The following is a 25,652-nucleotide window of genomic DNA, read 5'->3' as shown; positions in this document are numbered from 1 at the left end:
GAAGGAGTTTGGGGCCATATTTATCATATTCAGAATGGCTCGTGGACATTGGTTTAGCCCTTGCCAGGAATTTTATTTCATGATACAATTATGACTGTAGTAGCAGTTTAATATTCAGCCATTAATATTACTGAGTACATGTTCTGCACAGGTAATGGACTTCATGCTTTGGCTTGATGTTCTGGAATGCCTCTCTTCTCATTTGCTAGCAAGAAGTCATGCTACTGTTTTTTGCTAACTGGGGAAGCCGGGTTCTTTGAAAGGAAGAAGATGTATTTAGTTTTTGTCTCATAGCTCCGACCACAAAAGGAAAGGCAGAAGACCTTAGGGTTTAATGCAGTGACCTGGAGGCTTCTCAGGAACCTCTCAGTGTGTCTTTGGCAGAGATATGGAGAGATGGGTGGAGGTGATGTTGCCCTCTGAGAAGAGAACCAGGGGTCCACAGAGAACCTTGGGCAGCTTACTGCCATTGCTTGCACCTGATGAACACCAATGTTCATCACAACACAGATCTATTTTAGACTGCAGACTGTGAAGGATACTCTCATCCCCTTATCAAGGGTAGGTAACCAATATCCAGCCCTTGGGAGAAGACATAGTAATCGTGCTATTTCTCCAGCTTTGCTATCAGAAGACACATTTCTTAGTGGATTTTCCTCTTACCCATCCTCAATAACAGAGGCTATTTAAAATCCTCAAAGATTCCATACTCCCTTTTAAAACTCATTCAAAAGAATTTCTTATGTCCTGAAAAAGCCATGGAGTATGTTAAAGTAACTTCACTAACGTAGCTGCAACTTCATGAAAATTTCAAATTCTTTGAAAGAAGAATCAATGATGTTACATGCTTTTTGATGTGGACTATCTTTCTTAGGGCTTTGCAGGGAAAGGCTGCAATGAAAGTAATCTTTGTTTGAATGCATTCTGTATAAGGTCCTATGAGGCTCTTAGACAGTAGCGCCCTCTTCCTTCTGAACCTCACTTCTTATTGTCCTGCCTGCCCACTGTTACCTGACTACTCTGGCTTCCTTGCCATTCCCCTGATACTCCAAATACTCCTGCCCCAAGGCCTTTACATTTTCTGTTCCCTCTGCCTGGAACACTGTTCCTCCTTATATTCATATGGCTTCATCAAGCCCCTCCCACCAGAACTCTTTACTCAGTGTATATTCTATATTTTCTCCACGGTACTTATCACTACCTTACATTTTACTTACACTATATATTTTACTTACTTTTAAAAAAATTCAGGTTTATTGAGGTTTACTTACTATTTCATTGCCTGTTTCCTCTAACTAGACTGAAGTTCCATAAAGGCATTGATTTTTGTCTGATTTGTTCACTGCTGTATCCCCAGACTTTAACAACACTTGGCATATAGCACCTGCTTAAGAAACATTTGTTGAGTGAACGAGTTAATTAATAGAAAACTCAGGAATCCTTATAAGTGGTGTCCGAAGCTGAGTTTATGGCTTTTCGTCATTTGTCCATTCAGCCTGTCATTGTTGGTAGAAGGCTGTGAATCTGTCTGTTGAGTTTATATAAGTTTGAGAAACAAACCTTCTGTTTTCTTAGAAACAGCCTCGTAGTGTCGCATTTCCCATGATCACTTCCCTGGAATTGATTTTTCAGGGGACAGAGGGACTTGGACTGGCTCTGGCCCAATAATCAGAGTGGCTCTGAGAAAAGAGTGGAGGTGACCGAGTGCAGGGACAGCCTCTTCTGTAAGATGCTCATGATTCCAAAAGTGATTGGAAATGATACTGGAGCCTACAAGTGCTTCTACCGGGACACTGAAATGGCCTCGGTCATTTATGTCTACGTTCAAGGTAAGTAGTTACATGGAATTCATTTCCCAAGCTGATTTACCGGGTATAAAACACGATAAGCAGAGAAGAATCGAGTACAATGGAGTACGACAAAAGGCTCGCTCCAAAGGCTGTTTGCCAACAGGCATACACAAAATTCTTCTCTCTCAAGGTTTCCTCTGAGAATAAGACTCACTGATTTGTTCTGGAACTTGGGCCCCGTTACATCTCTTTTGCCCAGTTAGTGGGGTTTTGCTCTTTGTTTCTAAGGGAAATGTGTGTTCACAATTGGCTATAGGGATTTATAAAGAGCCTTCTGATGTTTGAGAAAAAGAACCTGAAATCCTTGAAAAGGAGGGTTCAGGGGTGCGTTATGGAGAGATTTCTGTGGAGAGATAGGTTATCTACAACAGGGTAGGAGATTTTCTCAAGAATGCGCAGGGAAACAGCCAAGGGCTCTGGAGCTTTTATGTACATGAGAACTTTTCTTTTCCGACTTATACTTTGTGAAAAACAATTTCCATCTTCTTGTGCAAATGAAGATACTACCTCAAAGGGCTTTTTGAGGACAGTATTTCTCTCCTTTGCTTGTGTGGTCCAAGATCTTGGATGATATGCAACATCTTTCCAGAGTTTGCAATTTGGGATTGACACCATGGAGGTCAGTTTAACATCCATGTAGAATAAAACACAATGTTACATGTATTTAGTATTTATAATATAAATTATTTTTTCTTTTGTGTTTCAAAAATCTTCTACTACCTTAATTTTCATGTGGAAACCTGACCTGATGATAGTTATAATTCTGTCAGACAATTTTGGGGAATGTTAGTGTTGTATAGTACTTTTCTTGGATAATCTAAATATTTTTCTTTTCAGTGAAATTGAGCTGTTTAGACATTTTATTTATACATTTGTATATATATATTTTGCAACCCAGAGGATTTGAGGCAGGTGAAGATGGCTTAGACTTTTTTCCGGGAGCATCTTTCATAGAATGGGAATTTCATTGGCTTTGGGAAACACACTTGCATATCTCCATTTACATTTCTTTTTTTTTTTTTAAAGATTTACTTATTTATTTGAGAGAGAGAGAATGAGAGAGAGCACATGAGAGGGGGGAGGGTCAGAGGGAGAAGCAGACTCCCTGCCGAGCAGGGAGCCCGACGCGGGACTCGATCCCGGGACTTCAGGATCATGACCTGAGCCGAAGGCAGTCGCTTAACGGACTGAGCCACCCAGGCGCCCTCCATTTACATTTCAATCGTGCAATATGGCCAATGCAGTGGGAAAATGGAGACTACATCAAAATAACGTATATCATTCCTGGACTGCACAATATTGAGAATTATTTTTGCCCAGGGTGAGCACAGTCCCAGATAGACTTCTGTGCCCTTCTCCTTTCTCTGCAGAATTTGAAAGAGACAAGGCTCAGATCTTGGAGAATTTCTGGCTCCTTTTGATCTGGCAGTCTTGGGAGATCAGGCTTTCTCAGAAGATTGCAAGGATTTCCTGCTTTTAGCCTGTCTGGAAATACTACAAGATGAACCTCTCCCGTAATATCTCGTTACTTCCTTCACCCCAAGTCAGGAAACCTGGAGACATGTGAAAATCCATTTCATGAGTTACAGTAAATATTTTATTTTGAGAGGATGGGTGGTTGTTTGGGTTTCTTTTGTTTATTTCCTTTTTTTGGAAGACTGAAACAGAATTGATTCACTGAATAGTTTTAGTCTTATGTAAGGGGTTAATTTAGCTTCCAAAGACTTGTTGGAAGCAAGCTTGGTAATATTTCACAGTACGTGGATGAAAGGTAGGTAATATTCAGAAGTAGCAATCCCAGGCACTGTTTATTTGTACATTGCCTGTCTTTGGGTATACCATTAAATTCTGCTTCTTGTCTAAGCCTAATGTTCTAGGAGGTGAGCTAAGATTTTTTTTTTTTTAAGATTTTATTTATTTATTTGACAGAGAGAGAGATAGCGAGAGCAGGAACACAAGCAGGGGGAATGGGAGAGGGAGAAGCAGGCTTCTTGCTGAGCAGGGAGCCCGATGTGGGACTCGATCCCAGGACCCTGAGATCATGACCTGAGCCGAAGGCAGACGCTTAACAACTGAGCCACCCAGGCACCCGAGCTGTCTAAGATTTTGACACTGAGAAAGAAAGCACTGAAGTATTCCCTATGGGCGGCCCTTTAATGTCCCCTCTGGTCCCTACCTTGCTTCCTTAGGCTTCTGACCCCATTCCCTCCAGCAATGGATGGAGCCAGGAAGTGGGTCTTGGCCTCATAAGATAATGGCTATGGCATGTGGTGGGCTGGATTGGCTGCCTTTCTGTGCTTTCCAGCTGGGAAGGAAATCAAACTTCTGCTGTTGCAGGGAATTATCTGCCTTTCTCCCCTTGGTTTAATTAACTCTTTCTTTACTTGGACCAGCCATCCTGAAGAGCTCTGGAAATGCTGGATCAGGTGTGTTGGGCATAGCAGTCTGAGCCATTATCTCTGTGAGATTTCAAGTACAACCTCACACTATGGTGACTCTATCTCTGGGGAGTAGACTATTTTCCCAGCGGTGTATTCACATTGTAGGAACAATGTTAGAATGACATTAAAATCTCTTTTTTGTTCTTCTCACTTTTTGCCATGGTGGTTTTTTGAGTTTTTATCATTGAAGATATTAATGATTGCTGAATTTTAAACTGAATTCAATAACCACTGAACATTATTTTATAAAGAATCTCATATCTAGTGTTCACAATCTTAAAATACCCACGTCAATTTTCCTCTTGAATAATTAAATCAAAAAGTTGTTATTTTCTGCTTATTTTAAAGATCCTTTGGAATCCATTAGTTTATTTTCATGGCCCTTGGACATTATTTGCCTAAAGGGAGAATATACTTTTTTTAAGCATCAATAAAATTCAGTAGGTAAAGTACAGATTTAACTTTAAAATTAATTTAAAATAAAAAAAATTATTTTAAAATTTATGTACTTGAAAAGTACTTAGTATCTATGAAGAATGTATATGTGTATATGAAAGTGTATATGAAAAATGAAGTATGCTCTCCTTCATTTTGAAAAAAACTATAATGATCCATCTGTTTAAATGTGGAACCTATAAAATATACTCTACTTGTTGATGATCCTAGTGAAAGGAGTCGATTTCACTCTAGGAATTTTCTTTCAGATTTTTACACACACACACACACACACACACACACACACTCTCTTTCTGCAGCATATCTTTGGAGTCAGATATCTACCAGCAGACCAACCTGTGGATCCCTTTGCCTGGTGTGAAATGTCATTCTCAATCATTTGCTTCTCTGGTTAGAGTTTATGAACTGGAAACAAGATCAACTTTTCTAGTAAATGCCATTAACTAAGGGAATTAAATTTTCTTCTAGATTACAGATCTCCATTTATTGCTTCTGTTAGTGACCAACATGAAGTTGTGTACATCACTGAGAAGAAAAACAAAACTGTGGTGATTCCATGTCTTGGATCCGTTTCCAACCTCAATGTGTCACTTTGTGCAGTAAGTTACATCTTTTTCAATCATCTCTCATGTTTTCATAATGTTAAGATGGGTAGCCTGTATGTAATATATTATCAACCACGTGTTTTAAAGATCCTCAGGGAAGGGTCAAAATGACAACAAATAAAACCAATTTATATTCTTTAGTGATAAATTCTTTAGTGATCATTTTATATGGTTTTCACTTTTGGATAGCACTTTATTCAATATTTGATTTTTCTTTTTCTACCCAGAGGTATCCAGAAAAGAGGTTTGTTCCTGATGGTAACAGAATTTCCTGGGACAGTAAGAAAGGCTTCACTATCCCCAGCTACATGATCAGCTATGCTGGCATGGTCTTCTGTGAAGCAAAAATTAATGATGAAAGTTACCAGTCTATTATGTACATAGTTGTGGTTGTAGGTAAGTGGGCAGTTTCCTTATCATTAAATCAGGCATTAAAGATTGGTTTCCTATATTAAGATCCTGGGGATTAAGGTATTGGGGGAAGGACAAAGGATATTGAAAAATATATTAATTCAAGATCTGGTGTGGGGCAATTCATTACATCTGCTCTTCTCTACCAGATAAACCTATGTGCAATTCAGTTTTTCTCTTTTCTTGCCAAAACCAAGGACGGAAAAGAGTGTTATTATCAGAGCATATTTTATGGAAAGTTCAATGTTCAGAACATTGCTTGGCATCAATTCTTTTAATTATACCTATTTTATGGAAAGTTCAGTAATTTACTAAGGCTAGCTTCGCTGGCTATTGACTATTCAAATTTTACTGCTTTTCTATCCACTGGGCTACATCTTCGAGATTCCTGCAGGTTTGCTTTGTAAGTCTTTGTAGGCCATTTTGCTGGAAGGTACCAAGTATTGGTGAGGCCCCCAGGGAAAAATGATGTGTCACATTTTGAAATTGCATCATTTTCGAAAAAATCCATGCTAAGTTATAGATTTGTTTTCTCTCTCTTTCTCTGTGTTTTCAATTTACTTGCTCCAGGGTACAAGATTTATGATGTGGTTGTCAGCCCCCCTCTCGAAGTTGAGCTGTCTGTTGGAGAGAGGCTTGTCTTAAATTGTACAGCAAGGACTGAACTAAATGTGGGGATTGACTTCAACTGGGAATATCCTTCTTTGAAGGTAACACTAACAATTCAAAGCCAGACCTCTCAATACTTTGATAATAAGCCCCAATGGAATTAGCTTAAGAGATAGGGACCTCTCGGGGCGCCTGGGTGGCTCAGTCGTTAAGCGTCTGCCTTCGGCTCAGGTCATGATCCCAGGGTCCTGGGATCGAGTCCCGCATCGGGCTCCCTGCTCCGCAGGAAGCCTGCTTCTCCCTCTCCCACTCCCCCTGCTTGTGTTTCCTCTCTCGCTGTCTCTCTGTCAAATAAATAAATAAAAAATCCTAAAAAAAAAAAGCTAGTAAGACCAAAATGCTATTTTTAAACAATGTAAATGTCTTATAAGAGGAAGTACTCTGGGGCGCCTGGGTGGCTCAGTCCTTAAGCGTCTGCCTTCGGCTCGGGTCTATCCCAGGGTCCTGGGATCGAGCCCCGCATCGGGCTCCCTGCTCCGCGGGGAGCCTGCTTCTCCCTCTCCCACTCCCCCTGCTTGTGTTCCTGCTCTCGCTGTGTCTCTCTCTGTCAAATAAATAAATAAAATCTTAAAAAAAAAAAAGGGATAGGGACCTCTCTGGCCAGATAAAATATAAGGGCCTTAACTCTCTCTCTCTCTCTCTCTCTCACACACACACACACACACGCACACGCACAGTTTAAAAGAACTGCAGAACATATAACATCCATGGAAAACAGATGCAATGCCGAGAACTCGGTCCCACTCTGCTACTTTCAGGCTGTGAGGATGAATTTTCTCTAGGTGATTACATCTTGTCAGGTTGTGTTATTTTTCTGTGCTCCAAAGTCTTTGTTATATTTCCCCTGTAAGGGAATTTGTCTTCAAGAGGTGGCATAAAACATACCTCTCCTTAAGCAGTGGTCATATTTGCTTGTGTTCCTGTAGTACATATCCCTCTCATTCCCACTATGTGAGGCTTTAAAAACCTTAATTCAGGGGCGCCTGGGTGGCTCAGTCGGTTGGGCGACTGCCTTCGGCTCAGGTCATGATCCTGGAGTCCTGGGATCGAGTCCCGCATCGGGCTCCCTGCTCGGCGGGGGGTCTGCTTCTCCCTCTGACCCTCTTCCCTCTCGTGCTCTCTGTCTCTCATTCTCTCTCTCAAATAAATAAATAAAATCTTAAAAAAAAAAAAAAAGAAAAACGTTACCACTACATGTGTTAGGGAAATAAAGGGGATAAATGTAAGAATAAGGGCTTACATATATGTGGATGGAGCTTAGGGGACAAAGATCTGAAAGACCAGAGCTGAAACATATGAGAAACTGGCATCAGTGCGAGTTCTGAGGAGCATAGCACGTCTATAGCTATGAAACAGGAGCAAGCTGATGGGGCGCCTGGGAGGCTCAGTTGGTTAAGCGACTGCCTTCGGCTCAGGTCATGATCCTGGAGTCCCGGGATCGAGTCCCGCATCGGGCTCCCTGCTCGGCAGGGAGTCTGCTTCTCCCTCTGACCCTCCTCCCTCTCGTGCTCTCTGTCTCTCATTCTCTCTCTCAAATAAATAAATAAAATCTTAAAAAAAAAAAAAAACAAAAAACCTTAATTCAGTTGGTTCCATTTATTTCTCCTGAAACCAAATATATTGGTTGCTTAGGTGATATGAAATGTTCTGAAGTCCCTTATTTTTAGCATGAATAGTGTTCGCCGAGGGCCAAGACTTGATCTTGTGGGTATCTAGAAGCTACCAGGTAATGTTATGCTGGACTTTGAAAGTTCGGTGAACTCTTTTTCAGCATCGGCATAAAAAACTTGTTATCCGGGACCTAAAAACCCAGTCTGGGAGTGAGATGAAGAAATTTTTGAGCACCTTGACTATAGATGGTGTAACCCGGAGTGACCAAGGGCAGTATATCTGTGAGGCTTCCAGTGGGATGATGACCATGAAGAGCAACACATCAGTCAGGGTCCATGGTAAGCTAAGATCTCCTTTGGGATTATGCTGTGCCTTGAAAAGTGAGATAATTTAAATAAATTTAAGTCAGCTAGTGATTCCTATTTGGTTCATTCAGAAGACATTTTTGAGCTCCTGCTAGGGAGACCATATGACCCAGAGGTCAAGAGCACAACTTGGGTTCAAATCCCAACTTTAATAATGAGACGAGCTAATACAGTAAGTGCTCACTAAATTTTACTTGTTGCGTTTGTTGTTAATGCTATTACTAATAGTATAATAAGCAGAGTATTATTATCTAAGATAGTCTTTAAATTTTCATTTTATTGCAAGACTGAGAGGCCTGTGTGAATAAGCATGGGTTTTGTATTTGGAGAGGCCTGGATTTATAATTACTATCTGTGGGGCTTTGAACAAATAACCTAATTTCTTATTTATTCTCTTCCATTAATGTCACATAATAACACATAAATGTCTCAGTTTAGGTGATAATTCATATGGCACCCAACTTATAGGCCTTGGTAATGATTTTGGATTTTATAATATGATCATAGAAGGGTTTGAGCAGAGAGAGACACGCTCCAGTTTATGTTTTTGTAGGATTACTATGTATTTTTTGCGAAATACTTTTGGGAAGTAAGGGCAGAAGTAGGGAGACCAGTGGGGGGCTTGTTGCAGTTATCCAGGTGAGAGATGGTGAGTGGCTTAGAGAAATGATCTGATTCTGGATACATTTTTGAAGATAGAGCCAGCAGGATCTGCCTTTTGACTCAATGGCTGTAAGGGGTAAGAGAAAAAGAATGGAAGATGATTTGAATTTTTAGTGTGAGCAAATGAGTGAATGGTGGTTTTATTTACCTAGATAGGGAAGACTGACAGGAAGTAAGATTTGGAGAAACAGGGTTGGGTCTGTTTATTTGGACATGCCCACTAAACCTCCAAATGGAGATATTTAATATATAAACCTGGAACCCAGAGAAGTCAGGGGAGGAAATACAAATTTAGTAGGAATGTGGGTGGCACTTTATGGCTGAGCCTGGAGGAAGGTGTAGCTAAAGAGAAGTGGTCTGAGGACTGAGTCCTGGGGCATATAGCGGATAGGGATAGGGCGCCATAGGAGCAGAGAAGGAGCACCCTAAGGTCCCTGGAGGACTTGGAGAAAGCTTCACAGAGGAGCAAATGCTTGAATTGAGACTTGAACAGTCAGTAGGCTTGCAGTGTGCACCTGGAGAGAGAGAAAAGCAAATGCAGAGGCCAGTTGTGTGGGAGAAGCTGGACTGTGAACAAGGAAAGGAAGTGTGGGGAAATCCCTACACTGTGGCAACTCAGACTCCCCAGATCTTTGTCTCTTCACTTGAAATGAAAAACTAAACCAAATGACCATTTATAATAAGTTGACATTTATGAGAAAAATTATTTTTATTTTCTTCCAGAAAAACCTTTTGTTGCTTTTGATAGTAGCATGGAATCTTTGGTGGAAGCCACAGTGGGAGACCGTGTTAAAGTCCCCGTGAAGTACCTTGCTTACCCTACCCCTGAAATAAAATGGTAAGTATTGCAAATAAATGCAAAGTGTGGTTCCATCTGAAAGAAAACCCTTAAATTATACTAATTCCTGGGATTTTTTTCCCCCAAGGTATAAAAATGGAAGACCCATTGAGTCCAATCACACAATAAAAGGGGAGAAGGAACTGATTATTATGGAAGTGAGTGAAAAAGATACAGGAAATTATACTGTTGTCCTCACCAATCCCATGTCAAAGGAGAAACAGAGCCACGTGGTATCTCTGGTTGTGAATGGTGAGTTTATTCAGTTTTCCTTCTCTGCCCAAAACTGATTACAAAGAGTACGATTATATCTTCTTAAACAGCCAGGCCACCATTCCTTTGTCACCTGTTGCTTCACTCACATCATGAATGGGCTTCTATTTATAAAAATGATCCAGATCAGTGGAGTTGAAATGAGGTATAGGGCAGTGCGCTCTGGACATGTTTGCTTCAGGGGCCATGTAAATGGACTCTTTGGTGTCAAATGCAGTATTGACATAGATGATACACTTGACGGCTCTATGCTGTGAAATAAGAATGCCTACAGGGACAGTTGCAGTACTACCTTTGCTCTTGTCTCATGAAATTGTGCACCTGGCATGCAAATGTGCAAGTGTCTTTTTGATTCTGTGGGAAGCTGCTAGTTTGATACACAGGCAGGTTCCTACTCAGAAGGCTTTTGCAGGTTGACACTGTTGGCTTCTTGGAACTTAAAAAAAAATTTTTTTTTTTTTTAAAACAGGAGTCTAGAATCTCTCTGACTCTGAGGCTATAAAGAGAAGATACTACGTTTATGATTTAAGGATGATTTGAACGTTGTTTTTCCAAACTGAAAGCGTTCTGGGTGGGGAATAAAATGGTATCATGGAACGTGTAGGAGATGTAAAATCGATGTACAACAGGTGTCTTTATAGCAGGACTTATCAGGACCTTTATTTAACGTGTTCATGCATATTGCCATTCTCCAGGGGAAGAGACATAGAGGATGGAGGGTTTGACAAAGTTATTTGACCAGAGCATCCCCCTCCGACCCTAGAAATCCATCTAATCTCTTGTCCCAAACACAGTTTGGGAAATGCTTTTCTGTTGGAATTCTTTGTTCTCCCTATCGGCATGGCATAGGAGAACTTTGGGATCTTCTTTTGTAAATTACGGTGTTTCCCCATATATCCTGCCACCACTCTGTATGTCTGCTGAGCTCTGCTTCATTTCTTTTCTGGGACATCAGCTTCAGGGAGTATTTTAAAGGGTCACTCAGAAGCCACTCAGGAGTAGGGCCTTGGGGAATGGCGAGAAGCTGGAAAGCTAAAAGTAGGGTAGGGAGAAGAAAATGAACACCAAATAAAGATGTAAAAATGGACAGTGTATAACCCCATCTCAAGAATTCATGAAGTTACTAAACATTTGATTCACCCTAACATTTACCCTGCTATATAAAATAAACATAAAAAAGTCAAAATTCGAGAGTATAATTTGAGGCTTTAAGTTGATAGTGATGGGGGAATAGTTTTGCATTAATGACTTTGGAACCAAAAAAGGAAAGCGAGAATAAAAGGGTGAGGAAGAGGGGGAGGGGGAAGGAAGAACCGGAAGGGAGGGAGGGAGAGAGGGAGGGAGGAAGGAAGGAAGGAAGGGAGTGGAGGAAGTGGAGGGAGAAGGAAGAGAGGTGGGTTACCTTGGGCAAGTCATTTAATGTTTCTGTTTCATTTTTCTCATGTGTGATTAGGTGAATTAATCTATGCAGAGCACTTAGAACAATGGCTTGCACATCATGAACATATTTGCTGTGCTAGTCACGATGATTTTCTTTCTTTCTGATCTTTTGAGATTGGGAGCACAGGGAGAGTTATCCTTATCATGTAGACCAAGGAAAACTGAGGCAGAGGGTGGTCAGACTTGCACGCAGTCCTCCACTTATGAGGATGATGGTTATCACTAGAAGTCACATCTCCTGTGTCCAAGTCTAGATGTTCTTTGAAAAACAAAAGGAGGGCAAAATCACATGCTTATAGAAGCATAGGCTTCAGTTGATGAAAACTTCCACTTTCTGTTCCTCAAAGCGGATTGACAATTAAAACGTGGCTTTTCCCATCTCCAGTCCCACCCCAGATCGGTGAGAAGTCCCTGATCTCTCTGGTGGATTCTTACCAGTACGGCACCACACAGATGCTGACGTGCACGGTCTACTCCGTCCCGCCCCCGCATCACATTCGCTGGTATTGGCAGCTGGAGGAGTGCGCCTACAAGCCCGTGTGAGTAGCCCATGGCCTCTTCTTGCCTGTTGTTGTGCATTTCTTACAGTACGCTGTGGTGTGACTCCATTCCACCCCGAGAAGGCCATTCCTAAGAAAGTTATGCCCCAACTGGTCCTTTTGCTATCCTTCCATCTTTCTCTATGTCTTATGTTTTAGGACATGTCTTTCCTTGGGGTGCCCCCCCCTTGAGATTAGCTAGCGCTCTCTTCCTAGCTTAGCCCCGGTGTGCACACCTCTCCAAACGCAGGCTCTTCGATCACTTTGCCAATTGCTAATCTTTGGTGTTTCTCCTTATACCAATCAACTGGTGAATACCACCCTCTTTCCTTCTTATCTGGGAGAAGGTCCATCTCAGAGGAAGAGCTGATGGATATGAGGGAACCACAGGCCTGGCTGCAGCTTTTGGATTCTCAGGCCCAGCTTATCAGGTTCTCACATAAATCCAGACATCCTTAGGAAGACAAAACAACAGGCCACCCACTACCACCCCAAGCAGTTCACTTCCTGTTGTTGTTTTTGAGATGGTCACTACTAGTTTCTTCCTCAGATGCTGACCATTTCCTACACAAAGGCCACAGTCCCAGGGAGATTACTTTAAGAAGCCCAATGACTTCTTAGTTTCCTTGTCTTCCTTTGAACTAAATTAGCTTGAATTGTCTTGTCGATTCAATTTATGAATGGAGGTTTGTTCCCAGAATAGCTGTTTCCCTCCTGTATCCTGAATGAATCTACCTAGAACCTCTTCCTTTTTTTCTGAGGCCTATTTTTAATTGGCGCCAAATCATGTAACGTGGTAGTGTGCGTTGAAAGTTATTTCTAAGAACATAATAACCAAAGTCAGACTCCTTTCCTTGCTGTGGACTTGAACTAAAGAAAAATTAAGTCATAATAAGAGCTGTTATTTCTTCCTTATAGCCAAGCTGTCTTAATGACAAACCCATATACTTGTAAAGAATGGAGAAATGTGGATGACTTCCAGGGGGGAAATAAAATTGAAGTCAACAAAAATCAATTTGCCATAATTGAAGGAAAAAACAAAGTGAGTTTGAAGTTCTTTAATTTGAAAATCTGTCTCTCTCTCTTTTCTGGAAGGCTAGAAGGATGGAGTGAAAGCATGGGGTCAATCATATGTGAGGGATATTGGAGATTGATAGTCACATTAATTGTACAATAAAACACTAACATATTAAGTTAGTTTGAAAACCAATGACTTTTAGAAGCACCACTGACTTATTAATATCTTATCAGAGAAAGGTAAAACAAGTATGCTGTTAAATCTGTACATCTGTTGTAAGGTGATTGTGATTTTACAAATACGGAAATGAGAAAATGTGTACCTGTTAAAACACTTTATTTTCTTTTTGGTTTCCAATGCTCGTTTTGTGTAATGCATGAGCCACACCAGCATAATTATAATTGCGTGGATTTGAGAAGGTCAGTGCAGTAATATGAATGGAGTAGGCAGGTCTCACAGGTCTCACACAGCCTCCGTTGTTTATGGCCCGGGATTTGTGTTTTGTTTTGTTTTTTCCATAGACTGTAAGTACCCTTGTTATCCAAGCAGCAAATGTGTCAGCTTTGTACAAATGTGAAGCCATCAACAAAGTTGGGAGAGGAGAGAGGGTGATCTCCTTCCATGTGACCAGTGAGTACCACTCTGTGAGGGGGGGTTGGGTCTCTTGCCGGGTGGGTGCTAAGCTGTCTGATGCTCTGTGGTCCTTGCCATTCCTGAGTGGCATGGTGTTTCAGGAGAGGACTTGGACTGAATCTGGGTGCTTTCGTTCATAAATGAAGACTCCTCAGCTAGCTTCTGGGCTCATATGAAGTCAGTACAACTGACTCTCCCATTCCCTCAGAACTATGAAAAAACTATTTCGTATAGTTTTTAGCCACAAGTCCTGCCTCATGGTTATGTCTCCACCATCCGAGTGTAACACAGCGCTTGGCTTCTTGGGGTTCCTTCAGTATTGGTGGGCCTGCTGCTGAACAGTTGACAGCATTGAGTTTTCTGGAGGGAATTGTAATGACATAGGGGCAGTTTCCTCCCAATGCTGCTGATTCTGCCTGTTCATCTTAGTTTTATGGGTAAGCTTTAGCTGCCTGGACTAGGTGAAAGAGTTCAGTCTGGGCTAATTTGTTGTCATAAATATAGCTTTAATGTCATTGAGTGTGATGTGTCAACAAGGAACTAATTTATAAAGTTCCATGTTGTAATTGTCTGCTTTGGATATGTTTTGGATTTTTTTTAAATCTCAAAAACTGTGTTTAGAGCTCAAAGTGGAGATTTGATATGTATCTGCGGAATGCATCTTGGTAAAATAGTACATTTTGGGGCCCGCACTGTCTAGTTTGGTTGTCTCCTTGTATTACACTGTCTGGGATTGCTAGAGCTTCAGTTTTCTTGGTACTTTACAGCAGTCCGAAGGCACAAGAAGAGAATTGTGTGCTGCCCAAATTAAATCATCATCTTCTAATCTTGGGTTTTATATTTCAGGGGGCCCTAAAATCACTTTGCAACCTCACTCCCAGCCAACTGAACAGGAGAGCGTGTCTTTGTGGTGCTCTGCAGACAGAACTATGTTTGAGGACCTCACGTGGTACAAGTTTAGCCCACAGGCTCTGCCAATCCGTTCGGGAGAGTTGCCCACACCTGTCTGCAAGAACTTGGATGCTCTTTGGAAAATGAACTCCACCAAGATCTCTAATGGCACAAGTGACATTTTGATCATGGAGCTCCAGAACGCATCCTTGCAGGACCAAGGAGACTATGTGTGCTTTGCCCAGGACAGGAAGACAAAGAAAAAACATTGTGTGGTCAGACAGCTCACAGTTTTAGGTAGGGAGGCAATTCTGGGTCATCAAAGACAGTTGGAATGCCTTCAGTGTAGTGCTTTTAGGGACTGTAAAAAGATTATTGTCCTATAGGAGCATATGAAGTAGACTGGTGCACACTTACCTTATTCACTGAACGTTCTTGAGGCAGAAAGAGGTGAAGAGTGATGGAATGATGCATTAAAAAGAGAAAATAACATGTTTCTTTCCAGCTCTGATGATGGGATTTCACTAGTACCACCAAGGGATTAGCTTAAACTGGGAAAATTCCTCCTTTATTCTTGACATTCATATATTTTAGTAGACACATATTCATGGAATGCCTACTACAAGCCAAGAAGGTTTCAGAGGTTCACAGTGGTGAGTAGGTAGACGAGATGAGAACACAGGCAACCACTGGGCGGTCTTGGCACGTTGAGGTCTCTGTGTCCATGAGGACAGGGATTGTTTCCTGTCTTACTTTTTGCTGTAGCTCACATCATAGAACATAGTGGCACATACTAAGTGCTCAGTAAGGTGTTTGCAGCATGAAGAGTGTGATCATGGGGTTGTTTAGGACCTGGGAGAGCCCCTGGGAGGGCTGCTACACTCACTGCCTGTACCTCTGGGTCATCCCATGTAGGCCAGCATAAAGATCAATGGGATGATAATTTTAATGAGCAGATAGCTTTGTAAATTCCCCAGGGAGCCACTCTCCACACCTCTTCTAACCTGCGTCTTGCACAAAAGCTGTGCAGCCATGCCTCTGTCTCTGGGGAAATCCGACAAATTTGGGAAGTTCTCTTTGTGTCCACTCTCTCCATTTTCTCCTCTCTTTAGTGTCCCTTCCCAGTTTCTGAGAGACATGTGTTGTCTGACTTTACTCTTAAGAAGGGAAGCAAACTGCCCAGGTGAATGAATCTATACCATGGTTTTAGAGGAATAATATTTTCTTCGGAGGTCTTGGCATATTTTAAGAGGTATCGTCAGACAGACACTAGGGTAAGGTTTGCTGGTGTTAAGACTTAGGTGTCAAAAGGAGTGTTTTTGGGTGAAGTCATTCCCCGGGCCCTTCATATCCTATCACATATATGACCATGTGTTTTCTGTTCACCTTAGTGACCAGTCTGGCTTCAAATTAATGGAAGAATTTAGAGAGAGATGTGAAGGAGGCCATGCCCAGGAAATCTGTGCTCACAATGAGCTGGTTTGCTTCTCTAAGGACTCCTAAGTTGTTTTCCTAAAATTATTCTTAGAATAGCCTAGAGCCCAGGACATTTGCTTAGACCCCAATGTGGTTCACCACTGAGGTAATCTCATTTTGTTAAATGTTGAAGCGGATCCTTTCAGCAAGATTCTTTTTGATTGCTTTGGAAAAGATATTTCTATAACCCTTTGATGGTATGGTAAATCTGAAGTTTTGCTATACATTGAAAGAAATACCCATGGGCTTAATTTTCTTGAAATCTTTGACTTTCTTTAGGGATTGTTGTCTTGTTCATTTGTGTTTTAGTGGAAATGACACTGGACTAGTCCTTTAGGTTCACCAGATTCTATTATTAGTTCAAACGCTTACTCAGTTATAGGGACTTGGACAAGTTGTTTACCCCTCTGAACTGCAGTTCTTTCATCTGTGAAATAAGGTTAATATTCTTGTCCATCCTAAGATTGATAGTGAGCAACAGAAATAGTATAAGTGAGTTTTGTAAAAAGTGTCAAATAAATAGAAGGCATTCTTTGTTAAATTACAGTGAAGTTTCACACCTTTCAAAAGAAATATGGTGGAATTCATAGGTGTCACTGGCTAGAACTTTCATGGGAGGGAACGTTTCCCCTTGGGGAAGCTGTGTCTAGAGGAAAAACCCATAAAAGTGACAACCTTTATTTTGTGATGTGACAACCAGCTAGAATCACTAATAGGAATGTTCAAAGAGGTGTAGTGATCTATCTCAACTGTCCTGACTTGTTTTATTTAACTTTACTCAGTGACCAACGGTATTGTCATCAACTTCTATGTATTTGCAGTTTAGTAAATCAACAGCTTACTGTTTGTGAAGTTTAAACTATTTATTAGTTTACTGATGTTAAAACCATTTCAAAAGTTATAACTAAATGTTGTGTGATTTTTGTGTGTGCATAGAGCGTGTGGCACCCATGATCACTGGAAACCTGGAGAATCAGACTACAAGCATTGGTGAAACCATTGAAGTTTCATGCACCACGTCTGGGAATCCCGCTCCACAAGTTACGTGGTTTAAAGACAATGAGACACTTGTAGAAGACTCAGGTGAATAGAATATGTCTATCTCTCATTAGTTGCAGAATTCTCCTGGAGACATGCTCTAAACCCCACATTACGTCTTGATTTGTTTTAGGTAGAAAAAAAAAAAGGCAATATTAGTGTCCATGGTCTGGCTCATTTCCTAGATTCAGAATTAAAGTATTCAGAGCCTTGTTGAATTCTCATGGAAGCATGGGGGTGATGAGTCAGCAGTGCATCCTGTACCACTCTTTGGAATTAGATACTAGTCCAAGAAAAGGACACCATTTATATTTTTAGATTTTTTTTCCTGAAAAACTCCACCAGATCCCATCACAAATAGAAACATCATTTTTCTTTTCTCTTAGGTATTGTACTGAAAGATGGGAACCGGAACCTAACCATCCGCAGGGTGAGGAAGGAGGATGAAGGCCTCTATACCTGCCAGGCATGCAGTGTTCTTGGTTGTGCAAAAGTGGAGGCATTTTTCATAGTAGAAGGTCAGTGGAGATGCATGGACACATCAGGTGGTTTTAAAAACTTAGCTTGTATATATACTCACACACTTCGGGTGATTTTTGATAATCTTTGTACTTTGTATATGTTCTATTCTAAGTACGTATTATTTTAACCAGAAACCATAATCAATGTTATTTGAATTTTGCTTGTATCATATTTCCTATCCTTGCAGTTCTCGCTTTGGAAAATTTCTTAGCCAGACAGGTGGAATACCCTCCTTGCCCTTATTTTTTTCTTCATTTGAATGGCTTGGTTAACTTGTTGTGGAAGTGATACCCCTATATTTACTTGAAAAAACATTAGAATTACTGTTCAACCATCAAAATCAATGCTATCCAGATAATCACAAGGGTTCACAGTTTTCGCTGGACTACAGACAATTAAAATTTATTCGTGAACAATAGACCCTTGCTTCTCTGATGTGGAAGTTTTAGGGTGTCTAAATGTTAAAGGAAATTCCTATGTGGATGGAGGAGTGAGGTGAAATCTGGCATTTTTCCAGATGGGAAAGGTAATTTGTGACAGGATATTTTCTCTTCAGAAGTGTATTCCAATTTTAAAAAAGAATCTATCGGGGGAGCAATGAAACTCTATTACGTGGGTAAAGGAATGGTATACAAGGAGAAGAAAGAAGGATGGTGACAGAAGGAATAGCTGATGAATTTTTATGAACTCATCCTAACTTGTCTCTCAATGTCTAGATTTTAGTTCCCTTCATCTGTCAAATCGGTTACATCTTGATGACTTGTTTTCCAATCTGGAGGCTTATTACCATTTCATGAACTGCACTTGCAAAAAAGATTTCAAGTGTGTGAAATAAATAAAAATTTCAAGTGACATGGTGCTTTTGTCACTTCCAAAGGGCTTCATGTTGAGGGCAGATCCTAGCAGGGACTTCCAGCTCTCTCCCGTGCTCTGCCTCACCTCTGTTGGGGTGTTTGCAACGGGCTACCCACAGAGCTTGTATTTACTTGTACCCAAAAGGGAGTACTAAGAAGAAGAAAGGTAGATATTTAAGTCTTCTCTTAGGTTCCCAAATCTTATTATGGGAATATTAACACACTAACTTATATAGACAATTGAATCTTTGAGCTTTTTACTATGTATAATGGACTTTTAGACCTCTGTGTAATGAAATTTATTTTAATAGGACCACCAGGGAAACAGAATCGACTTCTAAGCCGTACTTGGTACTTGGTTCTCCACTGTTAGCTCTTACTTGGCTAACTAGTTAATTCCTTGTTCTTCTGCCTTTTTGAGGCTGCCTTGGGCCACTTGGACAGCTTATTCGATTCACGCTACACTCATCCGATGGGAAGCCCTAGGTGATAATTGTCTCCTTATCGCCTCTTTGCTAATCACTCCTAGTTGAAAGCCTCCTCTGGCATTTAATTTCTCCCACTCAGAGCTGTCCTCTGGAGCCCTGAGTATCTGCAGCTTTCCCTGCCGACCTCTGCCTTACCTTTCATGGGTGGTTTAAACTCATTTTATCGCCAGGCCACGTGGGATGCTCTCATCTTGGCTTTCTCTCTTTTCCTAACTCAGGCTCCTGCCACACAAGGGCAAGGTAGTGTGATGGCTAACTGGTGTTGGACAGACTTTGTTTAGTCTTTACTCTTGACCACTCCCCCAACTTGCTGTGTGCCCTTTATGAAAGAGCTTAACCTCTCTGGGCTTGTTTCTCCATTTGAAAACTGAGCGTTGTTGAGAAGATTAAGTGGGATGATGTATTTAAAGTAATGAGCACCTAGGGGGTGCATAGTAACCAATCCCACTCAGCCACTTGTTTTCTTATATAATCCTTTCTCAAACTCTATACAGATGAAAACAGACTATCCATGCAAAACCAGACATTTATTTTCTCTAGAAAGAGGCCACTATAAATTATTCTAGAACTTACTGTGAATTAAAACATGCTTCTTTTCTTCCCTGTAGAATGTGATCTGTTTTCTTTCCATCAAAGACTGCTCTTCCTCCAAACACTTCATATGTTTTTCTTGTAAGACATCAGCATTTCTATCCTTGATATCCTTAATTTCTATCCTTAACTTTGGAATTTTATCATTGGAGGTTTTCATGGGCAGTGTTTTTCAAACTTTAAATTATCCATTAAGAATGTTATAGACTCCCTCCTACTTAGAGGCTTGTGACTATTATTGTCTAGGACTTTTTCCAAGTTGGTAAACTTGAGATCTTGCTTTAGTGTTGAACTTTGTTGTCTTATATAAAAAGGTACGGGTTTTCAACTGTCGATGCTCATTCAATTTCGTCTTTCCAGGTGCCCAGGAGAAGACGAACCTGGAAGTCATTATTCTAGTAGGCACGGCAGTGATTGCCATGTTCTTCTGGTTATTACTTGTCATCGTTCTACGGACCGTTAAGCGGGTAACAAAATCATTTCCCTTCCATCCCATGTACGTTGGTTTTCATGATTAATGAAAGCTGACTGGGGCTCTTTGAGTTGTTTCTTCCCATTGTTATTGGCTCAATGGGCACAGTTTTATTTCAATACAATAACATTCTTTCCCACTTTCTTTTGGCTGGACCACTGGGCTTTAATTGATAGAAGCCACTAGAGGAGAAAAGGGCTTGGACTGTCTAGTGTAATTAAGATTTAAGTACTTCATTCCGAGCTCATTTGGGGGCTAAGGGGACACTGGATGCAGGATTATAATAGGACTCACTCTCAAACTTCATGAGTTTTATTTGAAAATGAGACATCAGAAATGGGGCTTCTATAAACAACAATAATAAGCACACAAAAAACAACAGCCAGACAACAGAGCGTATGTGACTGGAAGGAATAATGCTTTCCAGGCCAATGGAGGGGAACTGAAGACAGGCTACTTGTCCATCGTCATGGATCCAGATGAACTCCCCTTGGATGAGCACTGTGAACGCCTGCCTTATGATGCTAGCAAATGGGAGTTCCCCAGAGACCGGCTGAAACTAGGTGTGTTTTCAAGTGGTATTAAGTTGATGTTGGGTTTACCAGGACATCTCTTCCTCCTTTAGGATGATGACAAAATCTAGTTTATTCACATGTTGGATCCAGGTTCAGAATATTCATTCTGTCTCTTGAATTTGAGTAATCATCCTTTTAGTCACCTAGAATTAGGGTCTGTGTACAATTATCCAAAGCAGGACATTTGGAGAGCAAAGGGGGAGGGGTATTAAATACTGAAGCCAAGATAAGGGAGTTGAGCTGGCTTCTCCGAGTTAAACTGGGATGTTTGGTGACCCAATCTAATCGGAATCTCTGCATGTCACTTTGGTGCTGTCAGAGTCTAAGTCTGTTTTGTTTGCTGTCATCGTTGACTATAGGTAAGCCTCTCGGTCGTGGTGCCTTTGGCCAAGTGATTGAAGCGGATGCCTTTGGAATCGACAAGACGGCAACTTGCAGGACGGTGGCCGTCAAAATGTTAAAAGGTAAAAGCAAAATTATATGGCGCTATATCCCTCTATCTGTTTCATCCGGTCTGCAAACATGATGAAAGACTTGTATCGGCAGCTCTGTGGTTAGGTGAGCCCACTAGCCAAGCTTGTGGCTGGCTTAGGTGATACCTTTGTACAGATTGGGAAAAGGTTCCTCTTTCATGGCCTCATGTGAGGGTGCGTGCCCTGGCAGGCAAAGTTGAGGATGGGCTGCAGCTTCACCCACTTCCCCACTGCGCCTGAGGGCCCTTGTGCAGGGCATATAGCTTATACAACTGTACTTAGTGGCCTGACTAGAGGAAAATAATACCTTGGCGATGTAAAAATTGTTTCTTTTTTTTTTTAAATTTTATTTATTTATTCATGAGAGACAGAGAGAGAGAGAGAGAGAGGCAGAGGGAGAAGCAGGCTCCCAAGGAGCAGGGAGCCCGATGCGGGACTCGATCCCAGGACCCTGGGATCATGACCTGAGCTGAAGGCGGACGCTTAACCATCTGAGCCACCCAGGCGCCCATATAAATTGTTTCTTAATGTATTATGGTGCATTAGTGAGATAATTATAGACCATGTAGAGACATGGAAAGAAATTTAATATAATCAGTAAAAATAGTAGAGTGCAAAAACAGCATGTTTCCTAGAATTGGAATATGTGAAAGATTTTCTCCTATGAAGATAACGGTTGCACTAGGAAAAAAAGGACCACAGGTGACGTGTTAAAAATTAAAAGCTTTATAAACAATGGTTAATCCTAATAGTAATGCAATTCTGGTCTTGTTATTCTAATTTGGGGAGGTGGTGCATACACAGCTGTTAGCTCCAGTCGTGATGTGCTTCCACTGATGGAGGCAGGGCTGCGGACCCGTGGCCAGTAGGTCCTATGCATTTCAAAGCCATCCCTCTCCTTTAACCTATTCTCCCTTGCGGCTAAGGATGTGTGCAATTTTGAGGTCGCTCATCAGGGTCTGAGGTGTAGACCGTGTGTGTGAATTAGAGGGAAGTGTACCGGTCTGTACAGGATCACACTTGCAGTTTTAGCCTCATCAGCCTCTTGGGCCAACTGGCCTTGCCAGCTGGCCCCTGTTAAGTTTCCTGCTTGGCACTGATTGGCGGTAACTTCAGCATAGCCCCTAACACATAAGGATATTTAATACATGGTGTTGCTTCCTTACGAGGAAGGACTGAAATAATCAGGCCCTAAGAAGCAGAGTCAACCTGATATATGAAAATCCAATTTTGTAAGAGAAGAAAATCTGGGCATGATTCCATTTGCAGATGTATTCTCCATTTTGCAAAAGACTTCACAATGGATTCCTTTAAATATCAAACGTTCTGGGTGCACTTAAAGTAAGAATTGGAAAATATAATTTACACTTGACTTTCAAGGCACCCAGTCTGTAAATTGGATCACAGTTGTATTATCCCTAGAGGGTAGTTTGTACACATGAGTGCAGTGGGGCACAGATTCTCCTCAGCTAATGCCCACGTTTATGATTTCCCTCTTTGCCATATATTTGTAGAAGGAGCAACACACAGTGAACACCGAGCCCTCATGTCTGAACTCAAGATCCTCATTCATATTGGCCACCATCTCAATGTGGTCAATCTTCTAGGTGCCTGTACCAAGCCAGGAGGTGAGTATCTGTGGATGGTTCTGGTGGCCTGATGATTTTGGCATATGATTTTCTGCTGGTATTTCAGGGAAACCCCTCAGCTCCCATGGCCTTGATTTCCTTAACTTAGGATGCTTTGCCAGATTCCTAGATATAAATATATTTCGTGGAGGTTTAATGGACACTATAAATTATTCCAGAACTTCCTGTGAATTAGAAAATGCCATCTTACTATACTGCAGTTTGCTGCTTGTGTGAGAGGTTCAGATGAGAAAGGTAAACCTCTCAAAAAACCTGAAAGCAAAGACCTTAAGAGTAGTTCCCCCTAAAATGGAATCATCTTAGGTGATTGTGTTGAAAAGCAAGTGGGTGGATTTTCTTCCAAAAATTTGGTCCATCTTGCTGTGGAATTGCCAGTTGGTAAAAGAAAAGCTACATTATAAGGGCATTGTGACCAGCTGATTTCGATGATCCTGGCCCGGTGAAAGTTTGTAGTGTCCTTCGATGATATCTTCTGGTTCATCCATGAATTAAACACTTGATGAGATACATGAATGGAAACGTTTTCCTTTCTTAATATGCTGTGCTGTCTGCAGGGCCACTCATGGTGATTGTGGAGTTTTGCAAGTTTGGAAACCTGTCAACTTACTTAAGGAACAAGAGAAATGAATTTGTCCCCTACAAGGTATGTCATTTAACTTAGCTCTGGCTGCATTGTAAAATGGAGGAAGATATAGGTTAATCTTTCGCTGTTAAAATGCGGTGAAGAACTTGTGAGGAATCTTCTTTTGGCTGTTTTAATTTCCTCTTTTACCTGCTGGGGGACATATCTTCTCGTGGTTGGTTTTTGTTTTTGTTTTTGTTTTGTGACTCTAATCTACTGACCCATTAGAGATGGTGCCTGAGGAGGGGAGAAGGTGGGCATGATTAAGGAAAGGGAAGGATATCTCTGGATTATTTTCTCTCTCTCTCCTAGCAGTATTTGGCCCCATGGAGTGTCAGTCCCTCCATAAAGAGCACCCTAATGTTGGAAGTGTGTCTGAAATACACTTGAAACAATGCGTTTATCTCTTTAAGCTAAAGAAGAAACTAGGCTTTATGGAAGAAAATCTATTATGTAGAACACTTACCCCAAATTCCAGCCTAAAGATTCCATATTCCTGAAACTGATGTCCTTCTTGTCTGCTTTTAATAGCTATAATTGTTTTCTAGAGACCTCTTTTGTATTCAAGGAGTTTGTGCATTTGCTTCTTTATAGACCAAAGGGGCACGATTCCGTCAAGGGAAAGAATACGTTGGGGAAATCACTATGGATCCGAAACGCCGCTTGGACAGTATCACCAGTAGTCAGAGCTCAGCCAGCTCTGGATTTGTTGAGGAGAAGTCCCTCAGTGATGTGGAGGAAGAGGAAGGTACCTGCCATTGCTTTCTCTACACTTAACGCGTGCTCTTGCAGGAAAGAGAAAGTGATAGAGTGTTACGAGGAATTTTGTCATGGGAAAAGTTCAATACTCCCTCATATTTGGAAGAGACCTAAATTTCTAGACTCCTCCATTCAGTTTTCCCAAAAGAGAGTTGTGGAAGCCCTAACTAAGCAGCTGGCTAAGTTGTGAGGCAAAGCATGGGGCGAGCCTGAGAAATCTCAGTATCCCAGGAGGGCCAAGCAGTCAGCAACAACCAAACCAATGCTTTGAGGCTATTGGTTCAGCATTTAGTAGCAGGAGAGACTCAGCACTTTATTCCCGGAGGACAAAGGAGGCTCTCCGGTGGTTGATTAGCCTCCCCATTGCCCTAAGCAGTTCAGCCCCACACTCCCTGAGTCACCGGACCTCTCCAAGGCAGCGTAGGGATCACCTGCTGCTTCTACCCGATTCCAAGTGGCTTCTCAAGTCTTTCTTGCAACCATACTTCCTCAGAGGAGTCTTGGTAAGCATATTTTTCTTTATCCAGTTATGCTTCCAGTGATATTTTAGTGTTCTCTCTGAGTAGAGCTGTGTTCGCAGTCTAACTTCCAGGATTTCTTCCAGCTCCAGGATACACTGTCTCTCTGCTTCCCTTAGAAGGAGCAGAGACAGCTCCATGGATGTAGAGATGGAGCTTCCTGACAGCTGGCTCCTCTTGAGGCATGAGCTTAGAAAAATCCAGTCATGAAATAGTGAGAGAAACTTGCTTCCCTTTCCCTAGACATGAGGCTACAGATAGAACTTAAATCTGGCTTCTTTCTCTTAGAAGCCGAGCAGGGTGTACAAAGCTGGAACTTGGTCTAGAAGAGTGTGGAGAGGCCATCTAGACCTCACGTAACTGGGCCCACACTGAGTGGCGCCCTCTCTGTCCCATCCTTCTCTCTCACAAAATGGTGGCCAGTGCACTGGAAACCCGAAGGACTGGGATACTCAGTTGGAGTAGAAAGGGTGTTGGCCTGGAATTTGTCTTTCACTAATTGTTAACTGAGAGCCCTCTAGCCCTAAGCATAAAAAAATCATTGAGAAAAAGGTTCTCAGTCTTTTTAATACTTACAAGGTTATTATTACAAGTGAGTTTTCATTTACTCTGGTATTTGTCTCTAGGAGAGAAGCCATGTCTTATCTTATCTGACCAAAGTTAAGAGATCATGTTGAAACACCCATTAATGTCTTAGTGTTTATTTGTACCAGTTGCACGGAAATAAATACCACCAATTTACGTAAAACCATCTTTCTCTCAATGTTCCTGTCACCTCTCATTCATATCCTTGAAGGGAAAAAAGCATCCTCTCAGGCCTGTTTTAATGTGTTTACAGCACTTTCGCAGCTTGAAAATGAGAGAAGTAAATATATTTCTGGTATTTTTGGTTATCTGTTGTAGATTATAATT

At 41.4% G+C, this 25,652-nt stretch overlaps 1 protein-coding gene across 1 annotated transcript in view; it reads left to right on the top strand.

Moving 5' to 3' along the window:
- KDR (kinase insert domain receptor) overlaps positions 1-25,652 on the top strand; it is a 45,096-nt gene that overhangs the window by 5,103 nt on the left and 14,341 nt on the right. Inside the window, exons 3-21 of the mRNA XM_045881129.3 lie at positions 1,633-1,829; positions 5,216-5,346; positions 5,580-5,748; positions 6,334-6,473; positions 8,204-8,381; positions 9,795-9,909; positions 9,998-10,161; positions 12,008-12,161; positions 13,080-13,203; positions 13,701-13,809; positions 14,659-15,000; positions 17,116-17,262; positions 17,604-17,735; positions 20,033-20,139; positions 20,572-20,707; positions 21,079-21,183; positions 22,707-22,820; positions 23,396-23,484; positions 24,058-24,211. Of these exons, the coding sequence (XP_045737085.1) occupies positions 1,633-1,829; positions 5,216-5,346; positions 5,580-5,748; positions 6,334-6,473; positions 8,204-8,381; positions 9,795-9,909; positions 9,998-10,161; positions 12,008-12,161; positions 13,080-13,203; positions 13,701-13,809; positions 14,659-15,000; positions 17,116-17,262; positions 17,604-17,735; positions 20,033-20,139; positions 20,572-20,707; positions 21,079-21,183; positions 22,707-22,820; positions 23,396-23,484; positions 24,058-24,211 (2,807 nt within the window). The remainder of the gene's footprint in view (positions 1-1,632; positions 1,830-5,215; positions 5,347-5,579; positions 5,749-6,333; positions 6,474-8,203; positions 8,382-9,794; positions 9,910-9,997; positions 10,162-12,007; positions 12,162-13,079; positions 13,204-13,700; positions 13,810-14,658; positions 15,001-17,115; positions 17,263-17,603; positions 17,736-20,032; positions 20,140-20,571; positions 20,708-21,078; positions 21,184-22,706; positions 22,821-23,395; positions 23,485-24,057; positions 24,212-25,652) is intronic.

The sequence above is a fragment of the Mirounga angustirostris genome, unplaced genomic scaffold, assembly GCF_029215605.1.
Source record: "Mirounga angustirostris isolate CCGP_5_RB_7025 unplaced genomic scaffold, mMirAng1.0.hap1 SCAF_2, whole genome shotgun sequence".
NCBI lineage: Eukaryota > Metazoa > Chordata > Mammalia > Carnivora > Phocidae > Mirounga > Mirounga angustirostris.
This window is presented reverse-complemented; position numbering and strand designations above follow the sequence as displayed.